This window comes from Acanthopagrus latus, chromosome 8 (assembly GCF_904848185.1).
Source record: "Acanthopagrus latus isolate v.2019 chromosome 8, fAcaLat1.1, whole genome shotgun sequence".
In the NCBI taxonomy this organism is placed as follows: domain Eukaryota; kingdom Metazoa; phylum Chordata; class Actinopteri; order Spariformes; family Sparidae; genus Acanthopagrus; species Acanthopagrus latus.
In genome coordinates this window covers 20,525,282-20,551,928 of record NC_051046.1, presented here as the reverse complement: position 1 = coordinate 20,551,928, position 26,647 = coordinate 20,525,282, and the positions used below count along the sequence as shown (strand labels likewise).

Below are 26,647 nucleotides of genomic sequence, written 5' to 3'. Positions count from 1 at the left end.
AAAGTTCACATTCCCAGAAGCCTTCGCCGTTTGCCTGATCGGAATAATGAAAGCAAAATTACCCACCACTGCTCATTCATCACCCGGCGGGCACTGGGCCCTTTCTAAAGGTCGACTTTTTAACGCCCACGTACTTTAACTGGCTTGTTGGCACCACTGAGCGTGACGCAGGCCCCTGGGTAACCAAGAGGTAAGGCCAATGCAGGACACTGCTGTGGTAGGTAGGCATGGTGAAAAAATTATAATAAAAGAAAGAAGATGCATGGCTATTTAGTGTTTGGGTTAATATCTTAGTCCTTCCTGGTTTTAGTAAAATAAATATGTTTCAAAGATGTGGCATTGACTCAGTGCTAAAAGAGCAGTAAGAGAAGGGTTTGAGAGGAGAAAGAAGCAAAAGCAATAAATGGAAGAAAAGTAATGATGGGAAAAAAGAGAACAAAGAAGACAGGGTATTCAGAGGTTTCAGGAACAACAGTTTACAATTCTATACATTTTGAATTTCCAACATGTCATTTGAAGTAGTCAGGAAGAGAAGAACACATTACATCCACACTTATCAATAAAATGATTACATTTAGCATATTATATCATTATATGGCCATGACTGGCTTTCAGAAACATAATCTCGAAGTTTTTATATTTACATAATTTCTTTCAAGCTTCTTAAAGGACAAGTCCACCCAAATCTGAAAATGTTCTCATTCTCTTCTCACCTCCATGCTGATTGAAAGTCAGGTGAAGGTCTGTAGTCCACAACACATTTCTGAGTTTACAAATTGATTTGAAAACACATCATTAACAATATCTTTAAAGCTGAAATTTTCCCTGCAGCTGCTGAGCTAAAGGCGTTCAGTCTGAAGTAAGTTCACAAGCTGTATAGAGCCATCAGATGCTTTTTTTCTATTACATTTTAAAATAAGTCCCCATTCAGTTGTTAAGGAGTATTCTGCGACACTGTTGTGCTGTGAAGAGCCAGAAATGCTTTGTGGATTATCAAAACTTTCTATCAGCAGATAATGACTAAAGCTTCATTTTTGGATTAATTTATCCTTTAATGATCAACCAATACTGTGAAGAGTAAAATGGAGGTGTACAGTTGCTTTGTGGTTAAGGTAGCAGAGAGAAAAAAGACTGACTGTTGCATTTCTGATGAAGACCAAAGAAAGTCAAGCGAATCCCTTAATAATTTAATGTGAGAAAAGGGAGTGAAGGAGGGGAAGGGAGACCCTGAGAGGTGTAGAGAGAAAGAAGAGATGGATGAACTGAAAGGAGAGAGAAAGGAGTTAACCCATCATCTGTGCCTGCTTATTTGTTTGGTCCACACAGGTTTGGTTTATGTCTAGCCCCGTTTAAATGCCAGCCCATATTTTACGTTCACTGTGAGGGAAGGATGGTGACTGTAAACACATGCAGGCCAAGTATGAAAACCATGACGGGTGCATACTTTGACATTTGCAGTTTCTCTAAGAATTTATCCACCATTACAGGTTGGTCACGTACATGTCAGATCTGTACATATCAGATTTAACGGTGTGCAGGGTAGATGTACCAGTGTTTAAGTCCAAATGCCTGCTGTATAGGTATATTGTATAAGCTGACTTTATTCTGCTGCTGTGTGAGAAAACTGAACATTCGTGCAAAATGGCAGCTCTCCAAAGAAGTCTTTACTCTTTGATAGGACATTATAAAGACACGGCAACCTTGTTTGTGTTCAGCAAGCAGTCAGTGTGAAAATTGTGGAATTTCCTTCTCTTTTAGATACCAGATAACCTCACTAGTAACGTAAATGTTAAATGCATTTGACATTAGGGCGGCTGAAGTTCAGGAGGTAGAGCGGGTCGTCTGAGCTAAGGTCTCATGTTTATGTAAAAGTGACTGTGAATGGTGGATTTTGATTTACATATCAATAAGATAATGCAGGATTACAATGTGACTGGCATCTTTGTTTTCTCTGAGATAACTTGTTTTATAAGTGATGAAAGATAAGGCTTCTTAAGTCAAAAAGAAATCAAACTGCAATGACGCCTGATGTCTTCGAACCCACTTTGCAGAACCGAATGTGGCAGTATGGGAGAAGTCTGCTACCAATCTGCTCTCCCATAGCTCCAGTCTCTTAATGAGCCTGGGCTGCAGCATGACAATTACCATTAAGAGTCATGAGTCAGGTAGACCGACTGCACAAACCTTTCGAGTCTCTCAGAGAGGTTGTCTGCCAGATCAAAAGAAGGAGCCTTATAAACATCTGACAGCTGCAGCTTCTGTCTGAAGCCCTTCCTCAGCAGCGGTGACATCCACCTGCACAAAAAACACACACATCGATCAACAAGTATGCAGACACCAATATATCTGTGATCGGCCAATATCAGCCAGTAGAACTCTGCTGATGGATATATCGGTCTACTGCTAAAAAAAAAACAGTGTGCTTACAGTGTAAACATGACTAAAAATACATTTCACTATTAGTTGAATATAGAAAAGAGGATACGTGTTCGTCATAAAGGTCTGTGAAGGAGTGTGAACCAGTGTGAGCCGCAACATAAGTAATCCATGAGGTTTCACAGTCACACTAATGACACAGAGAGGAGTCTGACGTTTGTTAGTCCCTGTGACTTAATCGTTTAAAGAAAGACTGTGACAGGGTTTACATCATGTCACTTTAAGTGTGTGGGTCTTTCTTCGGGACGTCCCATTAGTGTGAGGAAAGAAGAAATATCAGTGCATACGTCCTTTCCTCATGTCATTCTTGAGTGATTCAGATGCCTCAAATACGCTGGACAGCGCAGGATCTAAAAAAAAATGTCACTATAGTCGCACTTTAAATCCAAATTGTTCACTTTTAATAGTAAGGGCGTTTACAAGTCTTACCATGCTCCACAAACCCATCAAATATCGTCTACTACACCCACCTGACGGCTCTAGAACATACCTGATCGAAGCGCAACTCACATTTGAGGCATATTTTTTAATTCTCTGATGCGCATTTTACGCACGCAACAACCTCCGTCTCACTGGCACTTTCTGAGTGGAAGATTATACTAATCTCCATATATTCTGAAAAACATGACATGCAGACGGTCCCTGGCAGCGTGACTACACTTCGGAACACCACCACAGTTATTTCTAGGGTTTTATAATACTTCAATTTCTCCACAAAACATACCCAAAGATTAATATCGCAGTTCTTTCGGAACCTCCAAGCACGCGTGGGACACAATAATAATAATACCGACTTAAACAAGTGGAGCACTTATTAATTATTGGCAATATCAAGCTTTTTCCTCTCCAACATTAAGTGGAAGAGCTGCACCTTGCCACCCGCAGAGACAGCTCCAAGATATACTCAGATTTAAGGATGCGAACGAAAACAACGTCTTACCAGAAGAAAAATTTGGATAAGCAGTTTGCATCTTCCACTGGTGACTTCTGCATCCTAAGTGCGCCGCCAGTTTGGTTTCTCTGCACCTGAGGAGTCGTTTCCGTGCGCGTCGCTCACATCTGCGTGTCCCCTGGGTGGCTCCGTTCCCACACACACACACACACACACACACATACACACACTAACAGAAGTGCGCTCGCCTGGTTGATCCTCCACTTTATGCAGTAAATATGATATCGCTGTTCAGACAGTTATCTTCCTCCCCCCCAAAAAAACTGGTGTCTTTATCTGGCTCCACTCGCTCTGTCTGCTCCCGCTGTCTTGTGCTCTCCTTCAGTGCGACACTGAGAGGACAGTCCATCCTTTATGGGCTCGCCAAAACGTGCGGAGACACACGTCATTTCCACGCCGATGAGCCTCGGGTTGCATATTGTGGCAACAAGCTGAAGGCTTGAAGCCAGCTGAAGTCACTTCAGCAGACAGATATTGATCCGTGTACAAGACACTGAATGGAACAATGTTGAGTCCAGGAGTCAAGATGGAATCGCTCTTCACATTTTAAATTTCATGGAAAGGAAATCCAATTTCTTCAACAAACTCTCCTTAGAATGTTTTAATTTCCAGTAGTCAACATGAGTATGTAAAGTTTCATAAAAACATGCCGTGATAAATATGTTTTGCCCCAAAAAATGATTCCTTAAACTTCCATAACTTAATCTCATATTTTAACCCCTTCTTGTAGAGGGAAGTGTACAGTTCTCAAATCACATGCCGACACAAGTATATTTCAGACTGGGAGATGTGGAGCTTGAAAAGCCTTTGTTAACCTGCACATGTGTAAAAGATTGTGGTATTTGGCTAAAACAAGTGCCAAGGGATGTGAAGCCATAATTATGCCCCATATATGCAGAGTAAAACATTAAACTCACCCATATGTTAACATGGACGAGAGAGTGAACACTGACTGAAAGAGCACAAATAATGAGCTTTGTCTCTCATACAGGACGTCTTCTACTGCTTCTTATGTCATTGTTAGTGACCAGATAAACACATCAGAGCCTATAAACTTTAAACTCATCCCAGAAGTTTCTGCGAGTCAAATGAATGCCGAGCTCAGCTGTGGCTTTTTATTTCACTCCAGTCAGCTGCATCGCTATCATTCACAAAGAAGCAGAAACAGTTCGGGACATCTAAATTAACTTGATACTTTTTATCAGTTTCAGGAGAGGGAGGATCAAAACCTCCAGACATTCCATAAGGGAACAGAGATAAAACGTGAAGATGTGGGTAGAATTAGGTTCCTGAATATCTCAATGCACAAAGCGTGTCTCATCTTTCGCTGCCAGAACTTTATAGTTACTGTGAGGCAGGAGCTAGGTGCTGTAAATCTGTTGGGAGAAATATGTACTAAACTCATATTGGTCCCGGTTACAATCAGGTGTTTGACTGTGAAGCAGGAGGGCTTTCTGGCTCGAGAGACTGTGCTATAGTTTAGGGCTGATCTGTTAATCTGTCAGTTATTTTCTCGATGAATGGATCAGTTGTTTGGTGAGAAAAATGTCCATCAGCGCTTTCCAAATGTCTTTCTCAGATGTCTTGTTTTGTCTATGACCCTAAGATGTACAGTTTACTGTCACAGAGGAGTACAGGAACCAGAATATATTCACATATATGGAGCTGGATTCATAGAATTGTGACACTTTTCTTTGAAAAAAAAAAAAATACACAAACTGACTAGGTGAATATCACAATAGCTGAGATTTGACAACTGATCAATCAATTGGTGCAGCTTTACAGAGTTACACAATCCTGTCCCAGCTATATACCTAACATATTGAAAACAATACATGTACTGCTGACAGGTCATGTAATAATCCATATCAGATTTTTGTTTCAGAAAAAAATCACGGCACAATGGGAGAATATCTATGAGTATTTTATAATTTAAACTAAAAGTAAGATGCAGAGCAGTTTTCAAGATGAGTTTCACTTTAGTTTTCAGGTGGACACGTGAGACAGGAAGTCACACAGATGTACTTTGTGACATTGAACACGTCCGACTGCGACACAACCAGTTTAATTACAAACGCACACAAAAATCAAGGGGAGGCAATCCTCAAAATAAAAATAACATTAATACTGTTAAACTGATATGTAGCGCAACCATTCATCAGAATGTCAAACATGTCCAATTTGTTGGTGAAATGATCATTGAGGGATTAAATGAGTTCATCAAAGAATCCTGTCTCTCTTGCCTCCTTCTTATATAGCTGTCTGGCATTTGGGTCTGTTTCTGACAGCATAAAGCTGAGCCTGAGCTTTGTAATGGAGTGGACGGATAAGGAGCGTAACACAAAGTCAGCCTTTTGGCTGATTGCAAATTTGCTGAACTTTTGAGTCCTTCTGGCTGAGGGGAACCAAGGTTATCTTTCTTTTTCCGAGAGGAAAGTTTGACCTCTGGTGGACATTTACCATCTTTACAGCCGGATCAGATTTCAGCCCAAATTATTGATTTCAGGTCAGTTAGTTACACACACATCCAAGTAACTTCTTTTTGCGCTTCAGCAAGAACCAAACATGATCATCAAAACAAACTGTTTCATCATTTAGAAACTTGCATCATAATAGTATGCCAATTATGTAAAATGTCATGCACTTATTCTAGATCATAAAAGGCATGTACGATACAATTTACCAAAACTCCATTTACTACTATGAATAAGGTAAGCTGCAATGAAAGACATGTGCAGGCAATGACAATCAAACTACATCTGTGATAAATCAGAGCCATGAGAAGGTGTAATCAGGCACAAATACAGATCTATTTAAGGTCAAAACCATTGTGACAAAACAAACCCATTAGTAGAATATTTTTAAAGGTTTTATATTTAATAAATCAAAACAGCACCCAAGCCACTCACCTGCTTGCACCAACCTCTAAATAAACTGTAGAAGCCTGCCTTCCCCTTCCTTTTCATTTTAGAACAAGCAAGACAAAAGCACTCAAATGGTCACACATGACTTGAACTAACTGCATAATATGATTAATGCTGATGCTACTTATCTGGCTGGATATTAAAACATTTACAGTAGGCTTTAAACACCAATTTTTGGTCCATACCTTGGCAGTGGTGTGATTTAGCAAGTAGGCTAACCAGTTAAATTAGCTAGCTGTCTAGCTACAACAGTTTATTAACTAATATTAGCTAATATTTGCCACAGTATAAAATTCATATCTATGTCTGAAAAGATTTGAGTCTATTGTTAGCTTTAACAAAATAGCTAATATTAGTATTTTGGCTTATTATTTTAAATCTCAAAACTACCAAAAACCAAATTAGCATAAAGCGAGGGATGCTGCCACGTATCAGACTCCGCCCACCTCCGGGCTACACTGGTGTGCAGAGTGCGCGTCCTCAGACATCCATCGAGACTTGACTCCTGTTAGCTTGAAGCTAATTAATGGCTAAATAGTGTAATGGGTAGCTTCATGGATTACGCCTACCCAGCTGGAGATGAAAGCGGAGGCAGCTGTGACGAGTGGGATGTTGGACTTTCGGATAAAAAGACTTCTTATACCAAGGTTCCTTTAGTTATCCTATTGTTATTATTATTATTATCATTATCTCAAACCGGTTTATGCTACTAGCTAAAACTGTGAGACAACGTTAGCTAGCTTCAGTGAGGTTAGCTAACGTTAGCTTCAGGTCTATTTTTAAGCAGCTAGAAAACTAAAACTCCTGTTTATTGCGTGTTTTGTGACGAACGTAGTCTCACAAACAATTAATGAGCACGTAGATTAATGTATATAATTAACATTTATACATTTGTATTAAAAATGGTGAGAATGATAAACTTGTATGTTCAAGTTTATTTGTAACACCCAGAAGTCTTTTTTCCTAAAGGTCCAAGTAGCTTGATCAAGTTGTTAGTAAATGCTTTGAATTTACTAAAGATTGAATCTTATTTGAATATATATATATATATATATATATATATATATATATATATATATATATATATATATATATATATATATATATATATATTAAATTAAATGTAAGTTGGTAAATGAAATTCTCAGTATGCTTTACTTGCAACACTATTTTCCCAGAATACAATGCACAAAGTATGTGAAGTATGTGCTGATCAACAGCGCCACATTTGGAAATAATTAAAACCAATGGTGCAAGTTGTGTGCAAGTAAGGAGAAAACCTCAGGACATGAAATAAACGGACTAAAGAATATATTTTGAATCTTTGGGAGATGATTGCTTTGTCCACAGAAGTTCAGTTGATGTTGTTACACACATGCAGGTTCATTTACCTACTAAAGTAACTAATATAGAGCTCAAATGATCAGTTGATTAATTGGAAAGCAGAGAAATAAGCTTCAGATATATTAAAAATGATAAATTGCTGTCAGTCATTTTTTTTTCTCCTTTTTTTGAGAAAAAATGCCATAAATTGTCAAATGTGAGTGTTGGTTGGCCAGAAGAGCTTTTTGAGGACGTCATCTTGTCTGCAAGATGATAAAGCCTATATTTAATTTCTTTGAAACGTTTTAGTGAGTACATTAATCAATATTGGAAATAATGATAATGTTTTTTGCAGCCCTAAACTGCTCATGTTAAAGTATGAAGATTTATACACACTACTTACTGTAAATTGTAGTTTGCAGAATGAAATAGGGACATTGCAAAGGTTAGATAATACTCGATTCAGTGCAAAATTACCTGATTTCTTATTTGCATTCACATTCCATTGACTGTCAAATCTACCTGCGCCTAATGTAAGGAAATATTTCTGATTATTTTTGGTATATTCCCATTTATGATTCAGTTTTGTTCAGCTTAATATTTCTATATTGCTCAAGCCTCACACACACACAGTTTTGATCTGCCATTCTTATTTTGGAGCTGCTAGTTTGGATTTTGTTTCTTTTTGATTCTCTCTGTCATTTCTGTCTTGGATTGTTTTGGGTTTTTTTGTCCGGGTCTTGTCATAGGATCTGGATGCAGCTGCACCACATGCAGAAGATGACGTGTCGATAATGAAAAGAGCCATCAGTAGAGGAGACGTTGGGACAGTTGAACAGCTGTTGGATAATGGCAAGTGCTCTTTGTTTTCTGGCAATTATTCACATGTGATCAGTGCTTTTACCATGGCCATAGTTTAAAAGATGATGCTAATTTAACTTTTGCTGGAGTCATCAGGCGGAAATGATCAATTTAGGAGACTTTTTTTGAATCTGACTTGAAACAGTTCTACAAAAAAGCCTCTCTGAAAAAAGTTTAAAGTTTAAGCTACGAATCACTGTTTTTGCAAGAGGCCTGATGTCTTATAAGTGACCTTTTGTATGAAATGTATAAGCCAACATGATGGAAAAGGATATATAAATGGATGAATTGGTGGAGGGCAGACAAACTTACCAGTCACAGTTTAAATTTACCAACATTTGTCAAGCGGCTGGTAGTGATTTCTCACCCAAATGAAAACAGTTTTGCCAGAAATTGATTTTCAGAAATCAAGTGGGATAGAGAAAACAAAAGACAGGATGTTATTTTGTATGCATATGTATGTGTGTGGGCTGGAGGGCATTAGGCACAGATATGCTCTTCTTGTAATCATTTCATTGCCTGACTTAATTTGATCCTTTTGGTGTGGACAGGCATGGATGTGGAGACCAGGCTTGGCTTTGAATGGACTCCTCTGATGTGTGCTGTCAATGTGGCGAATTACGACCTGGCCAAATTGCTGTTGGACAGAGGGGCAAGTGCCAACTTCAGTAAAGGTCAGACTCATATCGATCACTTTGTCTGAGCTGAGGGTTGTCTTATCTAAGCAGTCTTCATTTCCACTCAGGTCATGGAGGTGTTTAGGAAATCTAGCCTTAAAATGGGGAATATTTATGTAATATGAAAAGGCTTGAAAATGATCACCCTCATAAATGGTACCTTCCTGCGGATGGTTGCCTTTTGTGTGAATAAAGACTGTCCATTGCTTTTTGTTGTTAGTTTACTTTGTAGTATAATGGCAGCTGGCTCTGTTGACAGCACTTTCATCAATACCTCCCCGTATGCCATGTTCGGTTGTCAAGGTGTCACTCAGAATTCATTACATTAAGAGGATGAGCGAGATGTGTGTCATAGAGAGAAATCAGGAACATTAGGCTTAATTCTTACAGCATGTTGATGCACACCCTTTGTTTTTCAGTGTCCCTAAGTGAGCAAGTCAGTAAGCTATGACAATGATATGCATGGAGGCAGGATATTTAAAAGTTTAACACTAAACTTGTTTATGTTTTGGGGTGCTTGTGGAGGTAGAGCATGTCGCCTGTGGTTTGATACTTAGCTGAATGTTGAAGTGTCCTCAGACAAGATACTGAACCCCTAATTGCTTGTTATTGCTGTTCCTTCAGTGTGTTAGTGTGTGTGAATAGCTGAGCTTAGCTCCCGATAGTCCCTGTTGCATTGGTGCTGAGCCATCCTTGCCTGTGGCACGTTTTTTCAATTTCCTCACCTGATACAGCCAAAGACCAGGGGACCAGTCAGGCCACTGCTCCAATACACTTCATCTGACATTACTTAATGGTGATGACGCCAAAGAGGAACTCTTGCAGAAACACACCACTGATCCTTTGAGTTGTTTTTAGTTTGTGCACACTGCACCCTCATCTCAAAGCAAGAGAAATTGAAGGCATCTGTTAGATCGAGGTCAGTCTGGGTAAAATAAGCATGGGGGAAGAAATCTTCCACGTTAAAAAGTCTGCAGTTATAAACATTTTGCAGCAAGAGTTAGATTAGTAATGCACAATGTCTTATTGGTAGAGACAAAAAATATGGTTGCATGTCAACTCAGTCAGAAGAGGAATGGCTCCCTAAGAAAAAATATTCACCAGATTTATGGATTATGACAGTTATCAGCCACACCTGCATTAACACCTCTCTTTTTTTAACATAACAAAATGAAATAAAAATAGCTTATAGCTGAACCCACTTTCTGCTGTGTACTCCTGTATTTACAGTGACTTCAGTTAGATAAGTAAGGCAAGGAGGAAAGTTTATATTTTGTAGAAATATCAGTCATTTAGTACAAAACACTGCAAATCTATGATGGATATGTTCTGCAAATTCCACATTTATCTGCATATGTATGAGCAATTTACAGCTGACAAAAGTTTGTGTACTTCCTCAAAATGTCCACATTATGCATAGCAGCAGCCACAATAAATGATATACACAGTAGACATACAGTGAGAGTGTGTGAGTTCATCTTGGTCCTTCAGGATGAGACTGTCCCATGACTAAAAAGGTAAGGTTTAAATAACTAGTTAAAACAAACGTCTGCAGTGTTCATTTTCCTGGGGATTCATTAGAAACCCGTAGCTCCTAGATGTCCCCAGACCCACATTTGGAACCACAGTGCAAGTCATGCTGTTGATATCTGATGTCAATTAAATCTCAGTCCAGAATGTCCAGTTTAACTCTGTGTGTGACTGATTTCACATGGCCTCAGCATCTAATGCTTGAGGCAGGTGAAGGAAGCAATTAAACAGAGGGATGACGTGTGGTCACGTCCTGATGCTGTTTGCCAAAGCAGCGAGGCTGAGCGGTGGAATGCATGAGTGATTGATAACGGTCGCCATGCTGCTATCATACCCGCTCACCAATTCTCAGGCCCCAGATTTATTTACTCCAGTCCTTTCTAGACGCAAACCAGGCTGTCTGGTTTACACCCACACACACATAATCTAAACACACACACACACACACACACTTGCACACACACTTGCACACAGATATAGAGCTAAACATGCACAGCCGCAAAGACGCAGGAACCCACATACAGATGTAGAGGCCAAGGTATGCATGCACACACACATAAATACACACATAGATACATACTGTGATACACACAGGTTGGGGACTCGGGCATTGGCGGAACAAAACAGGAATTGAGTGCATTGCCATGGGTCTCAGACCGGTCTTATCAGGATAAGATAAGGAGACAACTCCTCTGAACTCACTCGCTCCCATGAAGGCCGCCACATTTCCTGATGCCAGATAAAGGCTATCCATCTCCATCACCAGGTTGATGTCCAGATTTTTTTCCTAACCTTATTACAGCATGATGTATGACTTAATGGTGATGGAAAAAAGCTACTTCTCTTTCCTCTGCTGCTTTGTTTACTGATGATTACCAATACTAAGCATGTCATACTTTTATTTATTTCCATGAAGTAAGTACAGTAGCCAAACTACATCATTTTTGAAAACAAACATGAAATTGGAAAGTGAATAACAAGGGGAATCTATTTCCCTTTCAACAAACAAGGACATACACTTGCAGATGGTTTTGTAGTTGACCAGATTACATCATCACATTTAACCATCACTTACTATTAACCATTCACTACGGTTATGTTGGTTTCCAGTGTTGCTTGTCCAGTCTGGTATTGAAGCTTAAACCGGTGTGATTTTATGCAAACTGACTGAACCAGTATCTGTCAGGTGTAGATGGAGAGAGCAATCACCATGTAACTAGGTAGCAGGGACGGCGGATTACCTCAGTTCCACAGGCTGCTGCTTCCCAGTGTTTTGTTCTGATGTGCTAGAGTTTAGAGTCTCACTGAACTCGGCACTCACAAGGGACTCCCATTCTCTCTGTTCTTTTCCCCCTCACCTCTCTGTAACCTTGTGCTCACTATGTAAATGTCTGTAACCATGTCTCTTTGTAGCCACATAGAATAGTGCCAGCGTGTTAATTTTATGTATTTTTTTAACGAAATTTTCATTAATTGATGCTTAACTAAGTGATGCCGAATTAGAAACTCAATTTTAATTAAAATTTTTGGTGATGTTCTTGTCCACAGATCTTTTGACGGTGCTCATGGCCAGCATTACAGCTTCTGCAAGTGAAGATAAAATCGCTCGCTGTGTGGAGCTTTTGCTATCCAGAAATGCTGATCCAAACATGGTGGACAGGTGAGGATCGGTGCAGATGTGACTCAGGCCGAAATGTTTATAGGATTTTCAGCACAATACGCACTGTCACACCCGTATTGATGTAAGCCAAATAAAAACACTGTAGACTTGACTTGAGCAGGGAGAAAACAAGAGAGGTGCTGAATCAAATTTCCTTTGATGGTTCTCGTTATGTTTGGCTGCCATGTGGTAGCATTATGCACCACAGAGCTCCATACAGTTTGTATATATTTGTGTGTTTTGTTTGGAATGTCCTGTTATGGCATGTGCATGTACGGACGGGTATCAGACAGACAGACAAACAAACACACAGAGTGTAAGGGGTGGGCAGGAGGAATTTGGAATTTTTTTTCTTTCAAGCTTGCAACCCAGTAAGCATGGTTTTGGTCATTTGTAGGTCAGAGGCGGCCTTGGCCTCTAGGTTAAAGAAGAAGGCTTAATTTTTTCAAAAGTCCCGATTTCCCTTCAAGGGGCTTTACAATCTGTACAGAATTACAGCCCTCTCCATTTCAACACAGCCTGTGTCTCATTTAGATATTAAATTAATTTGACCTTAAATTCTAGCTGTCCTCGTTTTAAAGTCATGGAACTCATCTGTCTTCAGACACTAGTTTTAATAGGATTTAGCATCATACTGTGACAAGTTTTACTCCGAGTACGTGCATTAAGCATGCAACACTTTCCAGCCTTGGGCATTTGGAAAAAAATAAGAACATCAAGGGAAAATGCTCCATTTCAGATCTTTATGTTCATACAAAATCAGATTCGACATAAAATATCAGCATCATGTAAGTAGTAAATTGTCATAAACAGATTTCATAAAATTGGATAGAATTGGGGGGTTTTTTGCGATTTGAGCCCACAAAATAGTATTCACAAGAAGTTACACGTGAGTCTCCGTGTTTGTGTGTGTTGCTTAATAAGGTAATAAGGAAAGAGTGATGCTCCAGAAATATAAGACACTGGCAATTAATTTGCATGGCGTATTGATGGTGCCCACTGATGCAGCCAGGTTGACAGATCAACAAGAGATTTCTTTTTCAGTCTGAATATAGTATTTCACTATATGAATTAGTAAGTTTTTAATTGTGAAAGCTTGGGCTCCATCAGCCTCTGTAGACAGTGGATATAATATCTGGTTCCCTTTCCTGGTGAGAAAAAGAACATGGAAAAATTACATCTCGTGAAAAAGAATGAAGGCAAGTCATTCCTGAAACACTTTTACTGTTACCATCTGTGCATTTTTGTCGTGTCAAAGCAAGAGTTTGGCCCCCAGTGGCTTTCTTGTTTAGCTTTCCTTAATCCCCTGCCACTCTGTCATTGCCAGTATGCCATTACATGCACGATACACACCGCCTGAAACCTCCTGTTGACACACATGGACACGCTGTACTGTTAGAAAATTGATTGGTTCCTTCCCAGACAAAATATTTAAAGAAAGGTAACAAGACACAGGAGGATTTAAATGAGGGAAGGTGGTGAGGAGGAGGGGCCAACACCCTCTTAGTATCCAGTACAAGAGCAGAGTATGAGGTTCATGTGGGTGCAGAGGATAAACCTCCTCTTCCTCCTCATCGCCTCTTACGTCTGAATATCAAACCCATGATTAGCACCAGCTGTTCGTCCCTTCGTCATAGCATAAACAAGCATAGTCTGTCGTCTCTCAAAGTCCTGCAGGAGCGTGATGTGGGGTCCATTGGCTCCATGTGTCCCATTTTTTTTTTCACCTTCATTGTACTGATCTTTGTTGAGCACAGTTTCCTTAAGGCTTGAACAGGCTTCTAAAGACTGCACAATGTGTCTGTGAATGTGCACAGGGAACATTCGGAGGCATCTTTTTGGCTTCTGTACTTTAGATTTTAGGTGTACGATGCAAATAATTTTACTTCTTGGCAAGAGACTTGTCGATACATTTTGCAAGAGAGAGGTACATGCCTGGTTTCTTTCTAATGTCCAGCAGGGGGCTACTTCACAGGTTTTAAAAAGGTGACATATTTACGAGAAAATGACCCTGCTTGTCACTTGATTTATTACCTCAGTAAATGTTTTCCTTATGAATTTATGGTCTCAATTGCCAGCTTCAAGTCCTCTTTATTACAGCAATATTTTTTGAATTATGGTGCCATTTATAATAAAATAGGAAATAAAGCATGGTATACTTTAGGGCATGCCTATCTTGTGAGTTACTGGTCGCTACCAAAATGTTACCTCAAGTTCTCAGTTGGATCCAATCGGGATATCCTCCTTAGCTTTATATCTGTTCCAAGTATTGTAAAAAATATGGTCATCACAATATGATGAAAGCCCCAAGAGATTCATAGTTGGACGTAGTCATTGTGGTTCTTTTTAGGATTTACTTTGTGGAAGCCATGTTTTTGCCTCGTAACTCTGAGTCAGGTATTTCTGGAAGTAATTCTTCTTGCTGTCCTGATGCCAGGGACAATGTTTATTCTTAATTGTCTGCGTACAGATCAGTCGTCTGTTGGAGACTGGCAAGAGCTCACAGTCTGAAGGACACACACACACATAAAACACACTGGAACAGTCTGTGATTGACCTTGGTACCTGTCTCACAACAAAACCAGCCTTGGGAAAAATACAGTAGCACAGGATGTGAAAGCAGAAATGAATGACATTACCAATAGAGTGGAAGTGACTGATTGTTTGGCCTAGAGGAATGTGAGGAAAGAAGTTGTTGTACAAGCCATTTGTTTGAGTTTACATGGATCATTAACTTTTGATTTCTTGGAACTTGTTAAAGGTTGACTAGCTGTGCGTACTGCTGGGCGTTACTCACAGATTCACACCTGTTTTGACAAACATCACCTCCGTCTTGGAGCATTTTCAGGTCAAGGTATAATTTACTGGTACAAAAATCAATATTTTATCACCAACATATCAAAGCAGATGACATCAGTGCATCTCAACGCAGAGTGACAAAGCAAAAAAAAAAAAGCACTGCTGTATATGGCATTTATTTTTGGCTTCTTGGCTTTTCACGATTATTTAATGGAGCTGGAAAAATACGCATATTGTGAGGTTAAAAAATAAAAAGCTTTTCTATTAAAAAAGGAAACGTTGTTTCTTTAAATGTTTAGAAGAAATTAAAGTTAAATCTTTTACTGCAGCAGAAATGATAACCTTGGATTTCATAGCTGTCAGTCAAGTTGAGAGTGATGGATTATCCTTTTGTTTACATGCCAATTATGGATTGTCTCTTTAATTGCCAGCTCTTTCTCTCTGTGCTGTGTTGCTCTGTCACACATCTCTCGAACATGCACACAGTTTCCTGTTAAAGTATTGAGTGAAGTGATGAATTGCTACTGGACTTTCCCAACTCTAGATGGATGTATTTTTCTCACGCACTGTTTTTGCATCAGTGATGCCAAGATGAAGAACAGCACAGGTAAATTAGAAGTAGCCCCTCTTCTGATAAAAGCAAACACATGAATTCTACAGAGCAATGACTAGTCAGAGCGGTCAAAGTTTTTTTCTCAACAGCAATTGTTGGCTGTCAAAAGGACACATAATGAAACATTTATGTGTGGTTACAGGATGCCACTGACCTGAACGCCATCACGGGGTATCCTATTTTTACCTATGGATACAATGGCACTTGTGGTTACGTTTACAGAAAAAATGGGAATGGCGACAGTTACCAAGAAGAGATCCAAAATCAGAGACGTGCCTGCAGCAACAAAAGACTGAGTGTTCTGACCTCATGGCACAAGCACAGTCTGATGGCAGTTCCCCAACAGGACAATGCTCCCTGATGCAAAAATCGCTAAGAAATGGCCTGAGAAACATGACAAAGAGCTCAAAGCATCAACTTAACTTGTTCCAGCGCATCCAGTGGCTGCTTGACTAGATTGGAGCTGGCCCTTTTGGTGGCTAGTTCAACATCTTGTCCTCGTCATCATTGAGTCATTCCTGATCAGAATAAACAAAAGATAAAAAAATGATTATTCATAATTCCCTAAAGCTCAAGGTGATGTGAAAGCATTTTTCTGGTTGACAAAACAAATCCATACAATCCAAAACCTGAAGATAATTAAGTTACTGCGATGTAAAACAAAGAAAGGTAACAGTTCTCCACGTTGGACAAGATAGAAGAATGATTTAAGGATTTAAACAATCACTCAATTATCAAATTAATCAAGGATTACTTTTGTCTAGATCGATCACATGACTTTTTGTTATTTGATGTAGCTCTACTTGAAGCTTCTAACTGTTACAGAGCATCAGTTTAAGCCTTCAGGCGGCATCTAATACTCAAAAGGTTTTCCATTAACAGCCTGCGGTAAAAATGTGCAAATTGCATTAAGTTTAGACCAGAATGACGACTTGGCTGCATTTAAGTTCTGAAGCATTGTATTGTGGCCTGTCGTAGTGAATGAACTGGTATTCTTGTACACTAGTGGTGTCAAAGTAAATTACTTACAGTTACTACCATTAATCTGCTGTCTGCTTCCCCCTAGTGGTTTCTCTGCACCCTCACGATCACGCCTGTCTTCTTTGATACTCTCTCCTCTGATGTAATCATTTCACCATTAATCTCTTTGTTTTACTTTTTGTTCTTTTCTTTAAAATACTTTTCATATACTATGTGGTCTACTAGCCTCTAGCCCCTTTTCCTGTACTCTACCATCTTGTCACCCCCTTTTCTCCTTTTCTTTCCTTGGCTCATGGATTTTCTCATTCCTACAGTTAACTCTCTTCTGTTTTGTTTTCTCCTCATTAGCTTCTCTTTTGTTGTCTGTTATCTTCATCTCATCTGTACTTTTTTGTTGATTGTATTTTACAGGTCTCAAATGACCTGCTTGATGCTGGCAGCAAGGGACGGCTACAGTAAAGTCATCAACCTGCTGGTCTCCCATGGGGCAGATATAAATACCCAGGATTGCAATGGATATACGGTGCGTCACAGTTGTTTTTTTTATTTGTCATAGTGAGTCCTATCAGTCAAAATGTGCAAACCATGCTGTAGCACATAAGTCACAAAGTACTTTTTTTTAAAATGTTTTTTATTTAGATGACCTCTTTTATATTTGACTTTGCACATGATGAGTAGGACTAATATTTTTTGTTAGGCTTTGTCTATAGCCGTGCAGTATGGCAGAGAGGAGGCAGTGCTGAAGCTCCTTCAGCTCGGAGCAGACAAAACCATAAGGACCAAGAAAGGCAAGAGCCCTGCTGACCTGTCTGTAATCTTCAAACACACACAGGTACCTGGAGTTCTCTTTATGATGTATTTCAGACCCTGCATACAAGCAGTTTTGTATTTTCATTGAATTGATTCAATAAAAAGACTTAGTAAGTTAAATTCAATTCAATTAATATTTTTCAGTTTCTGGAATCTTCACCTATTTTGACATTAGTGACATAAGTACATGTGGTTTTCTGACCTAATAAGACATTTCTGACGCTATAGCACAACTGCTAATTCACCTTGTGTTCTGTTCATAGATAGGCAGGATCTTGGCCTCTTCATCACACATCTCAAATGCCAACGCCTTCAACTCCATGGAGGAGACCCTCACCAAGTTCTTTAAGACAAACTCTGAACCACCATCTTCAAATGAAAGGTGAGACAACCTGAGACTTGTTTTAATTATCTTTGATATGAGAACATCACTTTTTCGCACTGGTAGAAATTAAGAAGTGCTCATCCTGGTCATGGTTCAGTTTTAAATTCCTCCACTTCAGTTTGAAAATACTTTGGGTGACTTTGCTGAGATTCAGCACCAGAGCTTAGAGCAGCACAACAAAGAAGTTGCACTGGTCTCTGTCATGCTGATGCTGATTGATTACATTTAGTGAACCTTGCCTAATCATTTTCACACATAGGCTGATTATTTACTTTAAATGCAGGATCACCAGCAGTAAATTGAAGCCAGGTTAGCCCAAAGATTAGCATCTTAAGCTGAACTCTCTTTGTGATACAGGCCCTAGAATAGTAAGTTCAGTCATTTAAATATATGCATTCTAAAACAGAAAGTGTATCAGTTATGCTGTGCCTAAGTGAACAAGTATGAATGTAACACAAGTGAATGAAGAGCAGAACAGCAGAGAGAATATTGAGAATAATAACAGGGAGAATAACTTGTAATCCATCAGTGCATTCAAACAGTCTACTCTTCTGTTGTCAGAGCGACATCCCATCAGTCACTGCAGCCTGTGTGCTTGTCGCCCTCTGTTGGATGTTCTGTGAATCGGTGCCTGTGCAGCAGGTGTTGTTGAATCGTTGTTCATCCAGACATAAACAATAATAAACCTCTTGCATGAGTATTTAGTCCACTCAGACACAGCTGGGAAATTATCATCAGCTAAAAAACAAATTGTAGTCTAGCACGTCTGACACCAGGCATTACAGCTTGTAAACATTTTAGCTGTATTCACCTCATGTCAGATAAAAAGACATGAAAAAACCAGTAACAAGCTCTGCATGTCAACAGTCAGACTGAAGCTGCGTATACACTGTGGTTACTCTGATGTGTTTGAACTCAGTGACACTTCAGTTGCACCCACTTGATCCTCAAACAGAAAAATAAGTGTTGCCTTTGGTTCTGCCGTATCCATAGGGAGGCCAGAGGTTCAACTCAGAAACACTGGTCTGGAGAAGGTGTATTTAATTGCTCAAAGACAGTCGAGCAGGGTAGATTGTTGCTGCTGCAAGGCCTTAAACCAAACCTTGCACTTTATTTTATTGTTTTTTTTGTTTTTGTTTTTTTAAATCTGCACTACTCAGGGAGCCTGTGTTCATACAGTTTAGGCAGCTCTAGTCCCAGCTGGTTCATACTTGGTATCATAATGTTGGATAAGTCAATAGTGAAGGTGAATTCTCTCCCCTCCTCAGTGTAACCAAGCTTGATGAACTTGAGCTCCTCCTGCATGGCCTCGATCTTGGCTACCTCAGTGATATCATGACTGTAAGTATCAATTGCATGCCAGATTAAAATTTCAATGTATTTTTTTATTAAGATATTTATATTTTTGTCTTTTTATCTGTGATTTCTGTTGTCTTATCTCACTGCTGCCAAGATAGTGAGCTGAGATAACCTACTGTTAAACTCTGTATTAGATCCATGGGTGAAATACAGTGATCTCAAATGTGACGAGCACAGCTGCAACATTAACAGAATGACATTTACATGCTTGGGAACATGTCATGAGATGGCTAGTTTACATACCTTACTTGGTGCTTCATAATGGTTCTAGTGTACTGGATTGTCTTGGCCCGAATTATAATTAATAGGGTCAGCTCAAGATTTAGACCCTATTTGATGTATGAGGTCTTTTTGATGGGCGCAGTTAGATTGTGTCACTGTATGGCAAAGCCTCATGCAGGTACATCTGTCTAAGATTGTGGGATCAGGAGCAACTGTAGAAGTTTTGATTTGGTAAATGCTGAGTGATGATTTCTTCTTTTTTTTCCCACATACACATGTGCACAGGAAAATGACATCACCTGGAGCTACCTGTTGACCATGGAGAAGGAGGACCTGGAGAAGGTAGAGGATCACCGCAACATCTGTTTGTCTGTCAGCTCTTTTGCATGCTGCCAGCCTTCAGGGTGACCCAGAAAGAGAAGAGGGTAGCAGCTGTTTAAGGCCATAAGAGTAGAAAGAAGGTGGTGAGAGATTGAATTTGGTACCCGTGTCAGCAGTGTATTCTTAGCATTATTCCTTAACTTACTATATTTCTTTAAATGTAAATAGACCTTAATCAAATCTGTCATAACAATAATCACATATCTGGTCATTATTATTATTATTATTATTATTATTATTAAAACATGTTACATTTATAATAACCGACAGAACTTAAAGGTCACATTGATATCTGTGTTTCATCAGTGAACAAGAGTCTTTGTAGTTGCCAGTTCGTGGGAGAAGAAACATAAAAAGGGCTTTAGCTCTACAGTATGTGCCCAGCATACTGTACTGCCTTATTTTGCCTTTGTCAGATTGGTATCACAGACCCGGTCGTCCAGCAGAAGGTGCTCAGTGCTATGCAGCAGATGCATCTGGACAAGGTGGACCTGGACACCATCGGCAAACTGGAGGCTGCGGACTGTGGGTAGGTTACCACATCTTAATGCCCAGCAGGCCTGTGGCAATCAGTACATGTGCTGAGAAGAGAATCCTGGGCATCCTAAATTATGTGTCTGAAGGCCTCCACACACCAACAGCCAACTGCCTTTATCCGACCACTCTGTTTCCTCTTGTCAGACCCGTTCGGCAGAAAAGTTGCATTGAATACACTGCTTCGATGTGCTGCCAGCTCCACAGTAGCATGTACGTTCTGCGCCTGCACGAGATGCAATAAGCGGGTGGCGCTAGTGTATAAAAAAGATGCTGGACGAGAGGTTTATGCACGCAGCTCTCTTTACTTTCGATTAAATAAAACTGAACTATTTCAGCCAAAACAGCTGCATGCTAAACATGCAGCGAGGCATTACCAAACTAACACAGATTAATTCGTCCTGAACGGACATAATGGCTAGTTTCATGCCAGAACATTAAAACGGGGAATGACGGGATGGAGTGCAGTGGGAAAAACAAAGCCCACACAGTATTATGCCTCTCCCACACACCGCACTGATTCAATAGCACACGGCCAATCAAAGAATCCAATGGCTCAGACGGTTGACAGCCAACCTTCTCAGACAGCGCCCGCGCAGCTCCGAAAGCTTCCAACGCAGCTGAACACACCGAGCATATTTGTTCCCGACCTTGTCCCCCCAAACGCTTCAGACGTCCAGCGGTTTGGTCGGTGTGTTCCTGTCCTAAGGCTCTCAAAGCATTCAAGGGAAAACTGTGAGTTAGTTTGAGATTTCTCAGGAGGGCAGTATTATAAGATTAGAATGACTAATAATCTTATCAGAGGCCTAACTCATTTCACATTAACTTTCCTATCGAAAGTACAGTGCAAATACCACAAAAACCCTTGAAGATTGTGTTATCTGACAGCAAACCTGTCAGAAGGTGTTCAGGAAACCTTAGAGTATGTATTAGAATATTTTTTGTGTTTCTTTCAGTCGTTTAGAAATGTCTGATAAGCTCCACAAATGCTGCTCTATGCCAGAAACAAAGTTGACTGTAGTAGCAATAATTTAAACACTTGTCAGAAACACACCTTAACCCCCCCAACACACACACACACACACACACACATCCAGCCCTCCTCCATCTCCTCGTAATGCTCTGTCTGTCCTCCTCCACTGGAAGTCGTCCATCAGACCCATGAGCATCTCACTGTCCTAGCTCTGCATCCCCCTCCCCCCACGTCCATAGCCGAGTCCAGAGCCAGGCCCTAATGGTTTAAGCGGAGCTGTAATGATTTGTAAGGTGAGAGGCGATGGGAGGTTGCAATGAGCAAAGGAGAACCAGCGGCAGGGGCCAAACAGAGCAATCGCACCACACCCCATCACTTCATGACTCCTCAGCAGAACTGGGCTACAGCAGCTTCACCTGCCCTCGCCTGCCGGATGAGACACAGTCCAATCGAGAGAGGCGAAGGTTAATGAGAGGGATGGAAGTCTTGATCAGGGCCAGACCTCCTTCAGAGTGCCCCAGGATCCTTACTTCACCCGAAAAAATGAAATCACTTTGTGTTAAAAGATGTCCTTGACATGTCAGCGGCTGGTCGAGCGACTGGTAAAACTGCTATGCCTTGAATAATTGTATTTTACTTTAATGAAATGTTCATCCATGTTTTGTGGCACAGATCAGTCTGACTCTGCCAGGGGAAATGTGCGCAGTGAAAGTAAATGTTCATCACTCTCTCCTCTGCAGCTACAATTGAGCAAGGCACTTGCTTAGTGCTGCTCGAACGTATAGTCAATTGACTTTCCCTGTATAAATTAAGCTCACAACACAGTGAGACACATACATCCTCTATAAGAATTCCCACGTAACATAACGTCCTTCCCATAAAAACCCTTCAACAATCTTCCCACTGGGGGCCCATCATCACTCTTTGCTCCCTAGATAAACTAACAGGCGGGAGATGGGAGGTGAAGGTGCAGCACAGGCTGACTGACAGTGTTTACTTGCCCCTCTGATAGAGTGTGAGGAGGGCCGGGACGGCTGGTTGGCCAGTCCCCTCACCAAGGGAAATGTACCATTAAGATAAGAGCTATCAATATCCCACAGGACCAGGGGATGGGAAGATAGGGACAGAGAGGTTGATGAATATAAATAACTAATCATTTAAGGTGGATGTTTTCAGGGAGGGATGACAGTATGGGTTAGCATGAGGAGGAGGTGGGGAGAAGGCTTGGCCACCTGCTCAGTTTTCTATAGAGATTGGTGAGGTGGTCTCCAGGATGCATGGCAAATGTTAACACAAAGTTTGGTCTAAACTATCAATCTGTCTGCCTCGTCCTTGCTTGGCATCTTCAGCAGGCCTTGCCTTGTTTTTGTTTTTGTTTTTTTATGTGGCCATCTCCTTTTGGCTCACTTTATAAGAAGGTAAACCTTTTGCACAGCAAGATAGTGTGTTTTAAATTATAATTTGATTTTAAAAACCTGAAATTACTGAATTTTTTGTTTTAATTTACCAATTATTGGTGCTCTTATTAATGATTATATCCACTGTCAATTAATATGTGGATTCCTTTTAGATTTGTCTATCAATTGTTTATTATAAGAAATCAGGAAATTGTGAAAAATGCCTGTTAAAAGATTCAAGAGCCCAAGGTGTCACCTTCAAATACCTAGTTTACTTGACATTGCATTGTCATTGCATTTGAGAATCTGAAATCAGAAAACAATTGTTACATTAACTAATACTAACTTCGCATTGTAACCATAAATGAAAATTGCAGTGTTCAAATATTGTGTGTATTTTGCAGGAGTGAGGAGCTGCATAACTTCCTGATAAGTGTGAGGCAGCAGTGCTGCTACCTGACGGAGACGATTCAGGACGTCATCAGCCGTTTTCCCCGCCAAGCCTCTCAGGTACATGTCGTCTATGGAGGGGCACTCGTTTAGGGTTCACCTGTCAGGTGTTGATGCACTGGCCGCCAGTTCATGCTACTGAAGCTTGTGGCCGATTCATCAGCAGAAAGACTGTAAAACATCGGTTGTTGTGATTTAGTAACAACATTTCAGGAGTAAAGTAAGTATAATTCGTGGAGTGGAGCACAAGGCATATTCTGAAATTATTACCTTTTTCATAGTTTTTGCAAAGTGAAGGCTGTATACCAGCAGTGTCCTGTGTCCTTTCCTTTCACGTGACCTGGACGACGCCCGATGCCTTAATGCTTCCTATCTCTGCTAATGTCTTTTTATCTTACCTGCCATGCAGCTCAATTTAGAAACTAGAGCTTGGTCTGTGTCTCTGTTGTCCCCCATGTAGCTTGTCTTCTCGCTGGACCCGAAGAAGGAGGCCCAGGCCGTTTGCAACCAGCTGGTCATCCAGACTAAAGACCTGCAGAAGGAAGTCACTTGCCTCCACAACCTGCTGTGCCAGGTCAACACAAACACACACTTCCTTCTGTTTTATTTTGATTTTTATGATGATATCTGTAAAATTTTACCTATTGAATGAAATGGCTATAATGCTAAAACAACATGTTTGAGTTTCCTTCCTGGAGAGACTATGGGAAACTGAAGATACTCTCTATCAGTAAAGTTACAGCTTGTTAAATGATCATATACTGTATTTTATTTTGCATCTGTCGACAATGACCCTGATGTTGATATATATCTGTGATAATCTGCAGCTGCTGATAGTATCATTCGGGTTTAACACTTTCATACTTCGTTGAAGTCAATCTAAATTCCATTCTCTGTTGACTGTTGTAAGAGCTTTCCTCTTACTACTGAGGATTAAAGCAACATGAACTGTGTGTGTGTGTGCGTGCGTGTGTGTGTGTGTGTGTTAGATGTTGGTGTGAATGAATTCTGGCGAGCTCCAACAGGTATGTGAGGGAGTGCTTACATGTGTGCACCTGACTCTGTGTGTGTGTGTGTGTGTGTGTGTGTGTGTGTGTGTTTGCATTTGTATTCCAAGAGGAGAGAGTCGTTCCTGACAGGGCAGAATCCTCACAGCCCATAAGTCAGCACCACTGTGACATCGACCTGTCAGCACACAGACGATGAGGTGGAGGGATGAGGGGGCTGATGGGGAAGGCAAGGGTGGGGGCAGAGGGGAGGAGGGAGAGGACGCAGGTTGGAGGGGTGAGGGAGTTTAAGGGGGGAGAAAGGGGATGGGTAGGGGCAGGGGTACGGGAAGAGTGAAGGAGGTGTGTAAGCAGCCGATGGAGGTGAGTATGTTTAAAATGTAGGTAGATATTTGTGTGTGTGTGTTGATATGGTTGGGTTGGGTGTTGGTGGGGGGTTCCACAGTTGTGTCAGACAAGAATTTGACGGCCAATGGAGCCCATTTGGACTCACTGGCTCCCAGCCCAGAGAGGAAGGGTCCAAGGCACACCATAAACACTCACAGAAAATATAACCTTATCTCTGGAAACCTGTCTGCGGAAACACACACACACACACACACTCCTGAATCACAAACACTCTATCACTGCATCAACTGGAGCGCTCACGCTTGAAGCTGTGACACACACTTTAGTTGATTTTGATGCTTTTAACCTCTAAAACAAACCTGTTTTGTTGCAGTAACCTAAAGAAAAAATAGTCAAATCTAAACCAGAATGGGTAATGTGGATGTAATGGTTACTGGTGTGTGAGGTTGGATACTTAAGTTCTTGAAACCAGCCTTCATTGGTGCATTGCTGCAAATTTTGGTGTAATTGTTATTTTTCAGTTGGATCTAAATCATCCCAATAAAGCACATGCTGAAAAATGTGTTCCAGTTCCAAAAATTCCAGCACTTCACTAAGTAATCGTAGGAATCAAAGGCATTGATCAACAGCACATGAACCATGTGCAGAGATATTGTAGTCATTTAGTGGATTAGGAGATTTCACTGACCATTCATCACTGGTCAGATATGGAAGTAGTGTATAAAGCTGTGTTTGGAATATTCTCATAATATGGATCAACAGCAGAGAAGTTAATCTAGAACAAGAAAAATAGTGTCACTTTGTAGTCATGGAGGACTAACACTTCCTGGCACATACTGCAAGAATTTCCTTGCTGGTGATGTCAGACTTCAGAAAGTTGTTGAAATCTGGGTTCAAACCGCAAGTTCCAAAGTCAGATTTACCAGAAGAAAGCTGAACTTGAAATTGTTCTATCTTCAAACTCTCTCACATGACAGGGATTCAGTGTGACACAGTGTCAACCTCTGACTTCAGACTATGAGCAGCATTATTCCTCTGTGACTTGACCATGACCAAGACCCGACTCCAGTCTTGGCTGATGAATCCTCGAGGATTTGGCACAGGAAGTCTTAGTGACTCAGGTTTGCGAGTCATGCTGTGGTGGTGCAATGGGACCAGACGTGCCCTCATCCACCAAATGAGCTTGTCACTGTTTGATTCCCACCCAGTAGTACCTGAGTCCGTATTTCCCACCCAGTTGAGGTCAAACTAGCCTGAAACTGTCCAACCAGCAAACTGCTGTAATACAGACCGGATTAAGTTAAAATGACCTGCAATCCTTCTACAACCTCCACGTGGTCATGGTGCTCAAACCACAAGATTGTGTGTGTGTGTGTTTCTCATGTGAAACTCTGTGTCTCCTCCCTCAGATGGATGAGGCCGGAGATCCCTGTCAGCCTCCTCAACCTGGTTCCCACAGCAACTGGAGGATGTGGCCCTTGACCAGAGTTGCACTTGGATTCACCCTCCTGTTGCTCCTCTACAAAGCTGCCAGTGGCAAGGTTTACCTGCAGATGTACAGGAATGTCTGTTAACACCAGATGGTTGTGCCAGTTAATTAATAAGCTCATCATACTGTTTAGTTTTTGATGGCTGAAGGACTGATATGTTTTATGATAATGTTTGACAAGACGGGTCATTTTTAATTTTGCTGCTGTAACACTTAGTTTCCACTTTGGTCTGACTTGTCTTTGAGTTTAGTTCTTAATTCTTTAAAAAAGTATGTTTTAAGGGGTTGAGTGAAAATTAAGGTTTGTTGTGAGGAACAATTTGTTTCATATTCAAATTAAGTTTGGAATGAGAAAGTTATTTTGTGTTTTCACTTACTGCAAAAGAAATCTAATGTGATTTAAAAATTAAATTCCTGATCAAAATAATGAAGCAGTTTAAAAATAAATATACATATTTATAGTTTTCAGGACTTTGAGCTTGATGGAATACTTTTTTAGGAAACATTCTTATTCACTTTCTTTCACAGAGCGAGAT

The 26,647-nt window shown here is 40.5% G+C and overlaps 2 protein-coding genes across 2 annotated transcripts in view; one reads left to right on the top strand and one right to left on the bottom strand.

Moving 5' to 3' along the window:
• cftr (CF transmembrane conductance regulator) overlaps nucleotides 1-3,429 on the bottom strand; it is a 34,081-nt gene extending 30,652 nt beyond the window's left edge. The window contains exons 1-2 of the mRNA XM_037107225.1: nucleotides 3,377-3,429; nucleotides 2,185-2,295 (exon numbers count right to left, since the gene is read on the bottom strand). Of these exons, the coding sequence (XP_036963120.1) occupies nucleotides 2,185-2,295; nucleotides 3,377-3,429 (164 nt within the window). The remainder of the gene's footprint in view (nucleotides 1-2,184; nucleotides 2,296-3,376) is intronic.
• Nucleotides 3,430-6,745: 3,316 nt separating this feature from the next.
• Nucleotides 6,746-26,575, top strand: asz1 (ankyrin repeat, SAM and basic leucine zipper domain containing 1). Its single transcript, XM_037107232.1, has 13 exons — nucleotides 6,746-6,959; nucleotides 8,385-8,487; nucleotides 9,048-9,170; nucleotides 12,252-12,363; nucleotides 17,168-17,279; nucleotides 17,454-17,588; nucleotides 17,830-17,948; nucleotides 19,220-19,292; nucleotides 19,818-19,874; nucleotides 20,330-20,442; nucleotides 23,222-23,327; nucleotides 23,728-23,841; nucleotides 26,032-26,575. Exons 1-13 carry the CDS (start codon nucleotides 6,855-6,857, stop codon nucleotides 26,194-26,196), a joined length of 1,437 nt encoding a protein of 478 aa, XP_036963127.1. The 5' UTR covers nucleotides 6,746-6,854; the 3' UTR covers nucleotides 26,197-26,575.
• The last annotated feature ends 72 nt before the right edge of the window (nucleotides 26,576-26,647 follow it).

Bases quoted from the DNA above. Each gene is read 5' to 3' on its own strand.
- asz1 (XM_037107232.1), top strand. From the start codon at position 6,855: ATGGGTAGCTTCATGGATTACGCCTACCCAGCTGGAGATGAAAGCGGA. The intron at 6,960-8,384 runs GTTCCTTTAGTT...GTCTTGTCATAG, and splicing joins AAAAGACTTCTTATACCAAG to GATCTGGATGCAGCTGCACC. The intron at 17,949-19,219 runs GTGAGACAACCT...TCCCCTCCTCAG, and splicing joins CCACCATCTTCAAATGAAAG to TGTAACCAAGCTTGATGAAC.